Genomic DNA, 13,238 nt, shown 5'->3' with positions numbered 1-13,238 from the left:
GTTCAGCAACACACGGCTCCAAATCTCAGATCCTCATTTTGTTTTGTTAAAATCAGCCTTCACACTTGATGGTCGGGATTAGCGGCAGATTAAGGCCAACCAACAGGGTGGAGGTCCCCTCACCCTCCACGCTCCATCCACCCACTCCCATTGTCTCCTCATGCAGGACAGGGACAGAGGATCCAGTGTAACGCTCAGTATCTGCAGGATTTCATCACTTTACTTATGCACACAGGATAGCACATGTAAGTACACAGATATGTAAATAGAGACAAAGCACTCGTTGGGTTTCACTCGCCAAAGGAACTGTTGAACAAACTGTTATTAATACTTTGGACAAAATAACCATTCAGATTACCAATGTGAGATTACTTTATCCAATCAACGCATAATCAAAAATGATCAATCCCTCCTCCTTCCATCTTTACAAATCACACACACACACTCACACACACACACACACACACAGACACACACACACACACACACACACACCTTGTGTAATGTAAAAAGAGTGCAGTGTATTGCAGACAAGGCCCTTTTCCTCCAAACAACACGAGAAACAGCAATAAGACGTGGTACTCGCGTGTGTGTGTGTGTGTGTGTGTGTGTGTGTGTGTGTGTGTGTGTGTGTGTGTGTGTGTGTGTGTGTGTGTGTGTGTGTGTGTGTGTGTGTGTGTGTGTATGTGTGTGTGATTACTGCAGAGAGGCTGCAGCCAGTCTCTGCTGTAATGCAGCACTGCAGCCTTACTGTACTCACACTGCAGGTCACAGAGACAGAGCACTCCCTGAAAATACTGCATCAAGGTGCCCAAACACACACACACACACACACACACACACACACACACACACACACACACACACACACACACACACACACACACACACACACACACACACACACACACACACACACACACACACACACACACACACACACACACACACACACACACACACACACACACACACACACACTCTAGCGACAATAACCAATGAGAATCTTTCTGTGGTTTTGTAATGAAGAAATTAAATGCATACAAAAAGTGTTAAAGTCTACAAGCAACAACATCTCAATCCAACAACCCTGTTTCTGTGAAGTTACCACAGAAACAGTGGATTTACAAAATACTGTGGAGCATAAACAGCTATACAGTCGTATGTTGTTGTTGTGTCAGGCTGTAGTGCTGAATGAAGCAATTGTTTATTGTTGCCATTGGCAACACGTGCATAATGAGACGTTCAGGGAACATCGGTAAATTGTAATGTCAATCGGATGTCCTAATCAATCGGGATTTATTTTTTAGAGGGGATTGACACCTACATGCCTGCGCAGACGCTTGCACGCCCTCGGGTCAATAGTATGATCATGCAATAGCGGAGGCTGCATAGCAGCGCTAATGTCAAAGACACATACATTATGCATTATTTTAAATTGACCAGGCTGCAGGAAAATATTTGGGAAGGCTTAGCCCTCCCTGGCCCATGCATGGGGTTGTACCTAAGGAAGAACAATCCGACCCTATAGAGGTGCCGTCGTTCCTCATTGAGGTGCCGTCGTTCCTCATTGGGCACAGAAGGCTGGCGAAGTAGCAGCAGGAGCTCACTGGGACACATGCCAGATCAGTTGGAGACGCATGCCATGTGAAAGACAGTCTAAGCTGAACATCTTATCATTTAAAAAGGTGAAACTTTTCACGTAATTACATGATACTGAGCCTTTTTTGGTTTAGTGTGGCAGCAATACGCTTCCGTATAAACCAAAGGAAACTACAGTATTTTAAAATCGCAACAGCTGTTAGCTTTAGCTTTCAGGCTACTTTTTTTATTTTTATTTAATACTTGCTCCCTGAGCCCCCCACAAATAGTTTTTCTTTCTCTTCCAGAAGGGGAACAGCAAGTGCAAGGATGTCGACTTATCGCCGGGTTTTAGGACTCATTCCTGCACCACTTGAATTGGGAACATTTGCTATCAATATGTTGTGAGCCATTAACAACATCCACCTCCCTCTATCTCTCTCTCACATGCCTGGGAGCAATGTTACCTGCCACCCCTACCAGTAAAGTGAGTAAATGGTGTTTCACACGCCCTCCCCCCTCTATCGCCCCTTAATCTCATTATGCCACATGATTGGATGTTTTTCTGAGGCTGGGCGCTCCATGCGGCAGTGCTCGTCTGCACGTGCTGCCGCTGACGGACCATCTGTTGGGACTGGACGCCTGATCTGAAGCAAGAGGGTTTCTTCCAGAGCTCCGCCATCTGTGTGGTCTGCTGCCGGTGCAACAGGACATGAAACAGGAAGAGGTGAAACAGTCACCGTGCCGCCTCTGTACCCCGGCGCTAATGGCTACTGCTAATGAGCAAATTGCAATTAAGGCGTTGTATTTTGAGGCCAACTCAGTGGACATTTCTAACGACAGCTGAAGACGTATCTTTTTAGATGAGCTTTTTGTTGGCGACACCCCTTTTTAAAATCGGTCTGACTTCAGTCTTTAGTATTCTTACTATTTATTCTGATAGTTTTATTTGTTTGTTTATTCTACAGGTTTTATGTTAGGGATATCCAGCATATTAGCAACGGTCATTATAGTGCTTAACAGCGCTCTGTACTACTGTCATATTGACCTCTGAAATGTCCAAATTGACCAAACAGAATAGAGTATTCAACTAAGCCATGTAATAAAGCGTTTTATTTATATATATTTGAAAGTGTATTAGCGACATCCATTTCTTTACTATTCTTTTTATGTATTCTTCTTATTATTGCTTTATTTATTTCCTAGGTTTTGATATTTTTACTTTATTTATTCCCTGGTCTAATATCTTCCTTCATTTTACCGACAGATCATTATTTATTTGATTGTATTTTTTTTTCTTGTCACATCTTTGACTTCCTTGTGTTCCCTGAACTGTCATGTTGTTATGCTACATGTGTGCAAAAATGTTTTAACATTTGAAGGACATGTCTTTGTTTTAAACTGTGATCTGTGCCATGTTGTTGAGCTGCACCTGCTGTATGAAAAGGGCTTTACAAATAAAGCTTTATTAATATTATTATTATTTAACCAGACTTTTCATCCATGTCCGCCTCGTCTTGGCCGTGAAATGTACAAAGTCAAAACGCCTGTAACCAAAATCACTCGGCCATCCCATCATGCACCAGTCAGGGGTTTTACTGGATGGAGGGAGGAGAGTTTCTTTATCTAATGTTAGATACTAGAAATTCCATATTGGTGGGAAATGAAGTGAGGGTCGACTGTAGGAGAGGGAAGTAAAGCATCTCTTCAAATGGTAATTGTCCCCGCTTCACTCCTGGACGCTTTAGTGCTGACTCAGGGGGAAAGTCCAGATTGCTTTTGGAAAAAGGATGAAAGAGAGTTTTGAGGGGGAACGAGAGAGAGAGAGAGAGAGAAAGAAGGGGGATTTATGCTCAATTTCATTACGTTTTTTGGCTGGAGGGGGAAGAGGGCTGCGGGACCATAAGGGGCTTAGCCATAACCCATTCCCATTTGATTACGGCCTATTGATTGAGCCATTAAATTGGTCGCTGTTGAATACGGCAGCATGTGAAACCTGACAGGAAGTGGGAGTGGATTAGTAGACATTGGAGGAGGAGCTTGTTTTTGCCCATGTATTTCAGACGGAAACTATCATAACAAATATCCAAAAGCTTGTTTGTTTGTGCAGATCTGCTGGATGGGCTCTGATAGATAATAAAAAGCTACGCGAATTCCTCCACCAAGAACAATGGTGCATGCAGGTTCCCCTCAAAGGTTCCCATCTCCCAACTGTGAATTTGTACTTCCAACTTCAGTGTGTTCAAGAGCTTTGAGTCGTAATGTGAAAATAATACGCATGCTAGAAAGAAGAGGGGTTGTATTTGAGTGTACTTCCACCTAAATAAAAAGACAAAATGCAGGAGTTATACTTGTATGAAATTATGTCTACACTGTCACTACTTTTAGTTAAGTAACGGATCCGAGTACTTCCTCCACTGCTGCTTTTAATAAGCGAAAGCAGGAGAATGGCTCTTCATAAAGTAAATTGAAGAATTCCTTGAGATGCTTTAAGGATTAATCATGTTTTTTCCTTTTTGTTTTAGCAGACGTGCAGCAGTAGCTCAGTAGAGCTGGACTTCTGCACCCGGTCATGTCTTTGGATAGCTGTTAGCACCCCTGCTTCACATTTCCCTGCTGCAGGCTCAATGCTTTCACCATCTCCATGCTAGCAGCTGCTACAATCAGGCTGATAAGTGCTGATGATTGGGACTGATGGAGCCCAGCAGGTGCTCCAAACCCCTTTCCCTTCCAACTGATCCATAAAGACGTCATCGACACTGCATCACACACGCCTACACTGAAGGCAGCAGGAATCAACATCTAAGCATATTATCGACCTCATCCCGGCAAACATGTGCTACCGGTTTGCTGCGACCAACTAAACAATATGTAGCACACACATGACAATTATCAAGCTGTGCAGGCACACTACAGGTTTTGATTAAAGCTCTACCTAGCACATCATAAACATAATTGAATGGGGATGAAGTCAGGACACAAGCCTGTACTCTCAGATAATGGAGCAGGGAGAGGAAATCACTCTGCTAATGCTCTGTCTTAATTCAGACACTTCCCATAGTTACACTGCATGCCAAACACTGTGAACACTTGGGCAGTGTGTGGTTTTTCAACAGGTAATGTTTCAAATTCAACATGGCTGCTGCTGGAAGTGACAATGTTAGCTATAGCTAGCAGTTAACAACCACTTCCCCCCCCCCCCCCCTTTAGGGCTTATTGTAAACTGGGTGGTTGTTTTATGTGGAACATTGGAATGTTAAACAATTTATATGGGATAAAAAGTTAAGAAACATATCCACATATCCATTATAATCAGAGCATTATGAGATTTGAAGAGGCAAAAAACACACACACACACACACACACACACACACACACACACACACACACACACACACACACACACACACACACACACACACACACACACACACACACACACACACACACACACACACACACACACACACACACACACACACTCTGAATATTTCAGAAGCAGCAGACTTGCACAGGGAGACTTGTTAGTGACAGAGCCACGGGCAAGATCAAGGCAATCCCAACTAACTCCAAATTCTGTGAGCTCAAAGCAAACCACAACAGCATCCCAGTGTGTGTGTGTGTGTGTGTGTGTGTGTGTGCGTGTGTGTGTGTGTGTAAGCCACAGACAAGCATGGCTTCAGCTAATTGAATCACACAAACATGATCTCAGTCGAGCCACACTGAGACTTTGTTCTTCCTGTTCCCAAGCTATTCAAGATTATTTTCTTTATCTGAAATTAAAATAGTTTTGCTTTCTTCAAGGTTTCAAGGTTTCAAGGTTTTATTTGTCATATGCACAGCAGATACAGCGTATATGTTGGCAATGAAAATCTTATGTCGCGTGCTCCTCCAACAACTCAACATGCATGGTGCAAAAGATAAATAAAGTAGTGCAAAAAGAGAAGAATATTTACAATATTAACAATAAAGATTTGAGGATGTGAAATATATACATATGTGGAATACATTGAGAGTATTTAAATACTTTACACTGTTGAATGAGGAGGTATGGACAAATGCATATATTATGTATAACAGATGTGTATGGCAGATATGTACAATATATAGATATGTGTACTATAAACAGATATGTATGGCAGATGTGTATAATATATATGTATGTGTGTACTATAAACTTTTCCTGCATCATTCATTTGCGACCCCCCTCTTACAGCAACATCAGTTGGAGTCTGCTTTTATCCTAACACTGACTCTCTCAAACATCTCACTATGGAATCAAATATACGTTTTTAATAGAAATAAAAGTAATTCAGAGGAGTTGATCGATGACCTCCACAAATCTGCGCTATGTCAAGCTATAGCGCAATGCTACCTTCTTAGAAACTGCGACTCTTTACTAACTAACTGCACAATAATTACATTTATACAACTGCAGTTCAGGGAGAGTCATCAAATACATTTGTAAATTCAAAAGAAGTGTTGTGATTGGTCAACAGCTAAGAGATGTCCCGCCCCTTAGTCTATCACATACAATGTGTTGGAGAGAAGCGCAGGTGTTCCATAGTGATGTCACGGATCCAAAAAGGGGTCCAATGGAGGCGTCTCACTGTACATGCGTGTGTACATATCAATGTGATTCAATCAGATGTTATTCATATAGCCAGATATCATAAATTCCGCATTAGTCTCAGGGGGCTTTATAGTGTGTATAGCACACGACACCCTCTGTCCTTACACCCTCGCAGTAACAGGGAAAAACTCCCAAAGAAACCCCCACGATTGACAGGATGAACCTGGATTCATAGAAAGCGAGATTCTGGATCGGATGTGAGGCTGCGGATAATCTCGCCGAAGATGAAGATCGTGCCTCCTCCCGATAATGACTCATTCGAGCAGCAGGGATACAGAGGTAACCCTGAGAGGAGTGGGGGGAGGAGGGGGGAGTCAGTGAGCGATGTAAAGGACGCAGAAGAGCAATAGAGATACTGAGACGTAGAGAGAGGGAAAGAGATGGGGGGTAGTTTCTCGGTCTTTGTTAATGGCTCAGGCGAAAACCCCCCCGCCCCCAGAGGGGCCGCGGAGAGCTAGCAAACCTCCAACCATAAGAAGAAGAGAGCATTCCCCCGGTCGCCATGGTAACCGAGCCCTCAGCTGGGAAGGCGAGCGAGAGTGGGGGGGGGTACTGTATGGAAAAAGGCAGAAGGGGGAGTATAGGGGGGTTTGACACAAGCCATAATTTTGATTATCCCCCTCCTGTCTGCACAGAAATCCTCCCAGCAGACTTTTGTCTACCAGCAGTACATCCTCCCCCTTCCTCCCCCCTTTGCAACAACTGTTTTTAATGTTCATTAGGAAGGTGCACAGCAAGGTATGTGAAAAAAGCAGAAGAAACGCAAGAGAAATGCTCCCATCAGATGTTTAGTTCTGTTCAGATTTCTTCCAGATTCCTTGAATACTCTGTTGAAGTACTACATGGAAAGTCAATCGACAAATTTCATTTAGAAGAAAATGCTACCAGCAGATGTTTCCAGATGCCACAAGCCTTGGTATTATTCCAAAACTGCTCACTGAGTGCTAAAAGTGAGCAAAGCAGAACCAGAATAGGTTCAGATTCCCTCCTGATTTCCTCAACTACTCAGTCTTTAAATGTTCATTAAGAAAATACACAGCCAGGTACGTACAGAAATGCCTCTATCACCTTCTCACGACACCTCTTTTCTGAAAGCAATCGGACGACAAAATGAATGCCCTCTAACCATTAACATGTCAGGAAAGACGTGCTAGTTGCTTGTGTTTCAGCCACAAGTATTTAACAAATGTGGCTCAAATTATTTCACTCTACATATTTACATGTGACCCCAACAATAGAGATCTCTGTAAACTGAAACTGTATGTATGCAAAGGAGGAGCCATAAATAATGTGTGCTGTTTTATATTTATTGTAGCATAATGAAGAACAGCTAAATAAAACACATTGAAAGCTCTGGAAAAACCTCATTTACTCCAAATTCTCATTAAATGTCCAGGCAAGTAAATTCACTCTGCACGCACGCACACACACACGCACACACACACACACACACAGAAATACACGTATGGGTGTATATATAGCCTACATATGCATTTGCAGGCAGTGAGAGTCATGGGAGTGTTACCACCTGCAACCTGCTGATAATGAAGCTGTATTTCAGTCACCTAAAGGCAGCCATCTGTGCTGGGGCTCTCACTGCTGCCCACACTACCCCCACCACACACACACACACACACACACTCTACTGGAGCCAAGGGACTACGGTCTTGAGGATTTTCCACGTCAATAACATGACGCTTTTACAGTTTCAACTCTTCTCACAAAAACTAACAGCGAGCGATTTACTGTACAACGACACCTTTTTATTTTATCGTTCATGTTGTTCAGTTAATTAGTCCAATATGTTTACCAGAGAGCCCATAAAGTCAGCTATCCAACATCAAAGACCTACAGATATTCAGTATCATCGCTGAATACTTACCTTGTGAAATGTTTATTGTTAACCAGTATGAAGATTCCCTCTCTGTGGCCCAACTTAGACATGATGGACCAAACTGACAACCCTGTGATTAACATCGGCTATCTTGTCAACCCTTTCAAATCTGAATGTTTTGATTCATGTCAGGGTAGCCCAATTCAGCAACATTTTTATCAAAATTCCAATACGAGGCTGAAGCAATACTATGAATCGCTTGACGTGCAATGTTTGTCAAAGGAAAATATGTGAAAAAACCTGAATGAAGCGATTTAGGGGAGCAGATCCTTTATAAAAGATGACATGTGCAAGTGTGCAGCCCTAATTCATTTCCTCTAAAAACACAGCCAGAATGGCAGTCATATTTGACACACCTATGACAGGGAAACTGAAACTGCTGTCTTTCTACTTCCTGTTTACCTACAGATCGTAAAGCGCTGAGGGCAAATCTGGGTCTTCAGTTAGAACAGGCGGAGTTTCAGATTGGCGGTTGCAGTGTTGCATTGATCATTAAGTGGCCATTGTCGCAGTAGGAAAGATGAAACCATGACAACCGTCCCAACTGTTGGCTAACACTTTAAAAAATGAGGGCTATATGGAGCCTGGGAAGCCAGTGTAAAAAAAAACAAAAAACGTCCCCCCCACACACACATGAAGACACAGTGACTAATTGTTCAGAGTCAGCAAAGCCTCTCGTCATTTGGCTTCGACCAGCAGACACACACCATGAATGCATTGTTCCAACTGTAACTGGAACAAAGAGGAAAAGCATTTATCGGATCAGGAATACAGAAAACTAGCCTCAGAACAGCTGTTGCCAACACTTTGCATCACTCCAGGATAAAGACATTGTTGTTTTCTTTGGTTTAAAACCTGTTTACTTTGTTATTGTTCACTGAAAAAGTACTTAGTCCTTCAGTGGTGCAGGAATGAGTCCTAAAACCGGAAAATAAGTCAGCATTTCATCATCTCATGAAGATGAAGATTCAACTTTATTGTCATTGCACAGAGTACAAATACTAGGACAACGAAATGCGGTCTCTGCATTTGACCCATCCTAGTGTTAGGAGCAGTGGGCTGCCATTATGTACGGCGCCCGGGGAGCAGTGTAGGTAACCAGTGTCTTGCTCAGGGACACCACGGTGGCACTTGGTCTTTCGGGGACTTGAACTGGTGACCTTCCAGTTCCCAGGCCAAGCCCCTATGGACTTCGCCACCACCGCCCTTGTCCCCTCATGTCCCCTTGTCTGGAGGTCAATGGTTTACTGAACATGTTTTTGGTTCTCTGACATAAAATACATCAGTAAATACCCCACTGGTCAATGTGAAAACAGTGGTTGCTAACAAGTGTCTAAATAAGACGACTAAACGTCATCACGCCCAACATTAGCCGCCTTTGGCTTAGCGGTGGTGATGTGAAGTCATGTGACCGTGCTGTAGTTCCTTTATAGCCCAACATTAGCCGCCTTTAGCTTAGCGGTGGTGACGTGAAGTCATGTGACTGTGCTGTAGTTCCTTTATAGCCCAACATTAGCCACCTTTAGCTTAGCGGTGGTGACGTGAAGTCATGTGACCGTGCTGTAGTTCCTTTATAGCCCAACATTAGCCGCCTTTAGCTTAGCGGTGGTGACGTGAAGTCATGCAACCGTGCTGTAGTTGTAGACAGCTGTTCAGCTCATGTCCGCACAAAAGCACATGTTGCTGTTTGGAATATCCACTTGAATTGGTTTTCACAATGTTTCTCCATCACAACCATGCTGCTGTTTTTGGTTAAGTCACGTTACATATTGCGCCATCTAACGGTATTGGGTCGGCCTAACGCCTAAGCGAACATGACTTGGTGTTGACAAAAATACATTTGCCAGTGACCTGAACCTACAAACATTTGAAGATTCAGGTCGATGCCTTGGTTTAAGAACTTGCTATTTAATTCAATACACTGATTGAATTCATCTTGTGTGGAAAGTTCTGGATATTTATTTAGAGCTAATTAATTGTTTTATTAATCAGGTCACAAAAAATAATTAAAGAATAACCAAAAAATAACAAGTTAAAAAAAGAATGGTCTGTTTAAAAAATAAGCTGCCAGAGGTGGGTTACAGAATATGTGTTAATCTTAAAACAGTCCTTTAAATATACACACATTAAAATGGAATAAGACACTGAATCTTTTATTGGTAGTATAACAGCTTCTGTGGCGCTCCTTTATTTACTGTAGAATCAGCAATTCTTATTCACATCTAACATCCGAGACAATACAACCATTAGTCCACTCCCTCAGTGATCCCCCCAACCCCACACACACACACACATACACACACACAAAGTGCGTGGGCCTGCCCTGCACTTGTGGAGGAGCTTTAATGATATACAGGTATCCCTATCTGTTCCCCCTTTTTACACCAACAGCCTTCAACAAGCACAGCACCTCTCCTCCTTCTCACACACACACACACACACACACACACACACACACACACACACACACACACACACACACACACACACACACACACACACACACACACACACACACACACACACACACACACACACACACACACACACACACACACCTTACAGCGGCCCAAAGGATAACCATTAGGAGAAACGCGCTGCAGCTTCAGAAACTATGCTAATATAAAAACTACACTTTGCCAAAACATACAACAAAGCTGTTTTCAGGGGAGAGTAAAAAGTGATGCACACAGCTGGGTGCACTTCGGCTGACCTTGAGGGAAAATAATATTGGTCAACTGTCATCACATGTGATCACATGATCTCTTTTGTTTTACATTTCATTTGGCTGACGCTTTTATCCAAAGCGACTTACAATGAGTGCAGAAAACAGAGAATCAAACTCCGAACAACAAGGAAAGTGCAGATACATTCACTTCAAGCAGGTCATACCATTGTGATGCTGGTGAATTTGTAACAAGGCCTAAATGAACTCTATATAAAGTCCTCTTTTTTTGTTGGAAGAATTTAATGGCAGACATACAGTCGAAACAGATGCAGATCTCGTCCGCTAATTACTGCAAGAGTCCACTCCTGATGTCCGTTTCTAATGAAGAATATCCGAAATATCCAAGCTTGTCAAATTAAATGTCAGAACAAGAAAGAACATGGTCCTGGTGTAGGTTTTTCATGGCAAACTCAACTGGAAATGTTAAACTCCTTGAACTTGAACAGCACTATGATATGCAATACTATACTAAGTGTTGTACTTGAACAGCACTATGATATGCAATACTATACTAAGTGTTGTTTCTTATAGTTTGTCCATCCTCATTATATCAAAAGGTAGATCAAATGTTAGAAACATCTTCCACTTTACCACAATCAAACAACGCAACAGGACCACAATCAACATCCTCCAAAATGAGCATTACGTTGAATGAACACTGAAACAGTCCTAAGAAGAACTGAACACATTTCACCTAAAATAAATCTTGAAGAACTGGAAATTACTCTTTGGTTGGAGTTCTTCAAAAGCAGCCAATGATAAAACTCAAATTGATGTATCTTTAGGCTGTCCTCTGCTAAAGAAATCCAGTCGACCAACGCTCAATCAGTCGACTTAATCAACATTTGTTTCTCCACGAAGAACGATTTAAAAGCACCTATTGTGTTTGTCAGATATTTGCTCTTGCAAGTTTATCAGAAGTCATTCAGCATGAAATAATCACAACATCAACTAATCGAATAAAGAAATCTTAGGCAACTAAGACCAAAAACAACCCATTCCTTATGTTTCCCGTGTATAACTGCATACTGAATCATACAGTAGGGCCTATGAGTAACACAAAATATCAGCCGGCCATGGAGAAAATGAACTCAGAAGACTGCACCATTAGAACACATTTGCAGAATTGTGTGATGTTGCAGCTGCAGTGTGAGTGTGTGTGAGTGTGAGTGTGAGTGTGAGTGTGAGTGTGAGTGTGAGTGTGAGTGTGTGTGTGTGTGTGTGTGTGTGTGTGTGTGTGTGTCGGACAGTGCAGCAGCATCACTGCCTCTTCTGCAGAGAGAGCAGCCTCAGCAGATGGATGCTTTAACGGAATTACAGACAAGAACAATCACAAGGGCCCATTATCAGGGAGCCCTCTCTGCCTGACAACAAGGATTAAAGGCACACCACCACCACCACCACAGTGTCATCATCATCTGCACGGAGGCAGCACATCTCAAAGCCGCATCCAACAGAAACACCCGCACTTTAGAGGCATTTCCCATTCAGAACCCAAGCGGAGATGCAACAGAATTCACCCCGGGTTTGAGGCACGTTGATGCGGGGAGACCTGACAGCAACTCCCGCATCTGGAGGCTTTCAGTAGAGGCTTTCACTAACCTGTCTGTCCTTTGCCGAGCGTCTTCTCCAAGCGGTACGGTCCCACATAGTTGGCGTAATGCCCGCTGTCCTTAACCGATGATGACATTGTATTTATGTTGGTGTGAGATAACTCGCAGGGAGTGAGTTGGTTTTTTTTTGTGGAGAAAAAGCGCAAATCCGCGGCGCAGTAGAGTTCGCCCCGGTCGGCGTTCCAGTCTTTTTGGCTGCAATATATGAGTCTCCCTGTGCGTGCGTAAAGGAGTGTGTCTCCGGATCCGGGTTTGGGTTCCTCAGTGCGGCTCAGATGGTGGGTTTGAGTCCGGGTGTCATGGTGTTGGTGCCGGAGGAGCGGGTCGCTGCAGCCCCGTTGGGTGTGATCTGATGATGGGACAGCATCTACTGCTGGCGCTCAGCAGCCTGCGTCAGCAAACATTCAATATGAACACACACTTCCGGTTGTCCCTTTCAGAATAAAAGCTGTTCCCTTCACTGTAATTATAATAAAGCTTTATTTATATAGCCCGTTTTTTATACCAGGTGCAAGTACCAAAGTGCTTTGATAAATTGGCACAAAACACAAATTAAAACAGTTAAACAATCAGGAGGTAAGAGCTTTCTGGAAACATAGCAATATAAAAACTGTTCGAAAGTGTAAGGAGGTAAACGGTAGAATAAAAATAAAGATATAAGACAACATAAAAAGATACAATGAAATATAAAATACAAATATATAATAATACAATGATTGAAATAAAAGATCAAAAGACCAACTTAAAAAGAAATCACGCTAATGGAACATATAAGTAAAATCATATAAC

General features: G+C 42.7%; 1 protein-coding gene across 1 annotated transcript in view; it reads right to left on the bottom strand.

Annotated features, from left to right (window-relative positions):
- Positions 1 to 12,807, bottom strand: part of LOC134863232 (serine/threonine-protein kinase BRSK2-like) — an 89,055-nt gene extending 76,248 nt beyond the window's left edge. Inside the window, 1 exon segment of the mRNA XM_063881631.1 lies at positions 12,439 to 12,807. Coding sequence (XP_063737701.1) covers positions 12,439 to 12,526 — 88 coding nt within the window. The 5' untranslated portion in view covers positions 12,527 to 12,807.
- Between the last annotated feature and the right edge of the window lie 431 nt (positions 12,808 to 13,238).

The sequence above is a fragment of the Eleginops maclovinus genome, chromosome 4, assembly GCF_036324505.1.
Source record: "Eleginops maclovinus isolate JMC-PN-2008 ecotype Puerto Natales chromosome 4, JC_Emac_rtc_rv5, whole genome shotgun sequence".
Taxonomy (NCBI): Eukaryota; Metazoa; Chordata; class Actinopteri; order Perciformes; family Eleginopidae; genus Eleginops; species Eleginops maclovinus.
Note: the sequence above shows the minus strand (reverse complement) of the source record. Positions and strands in the feature narration are given on the sequence as shown.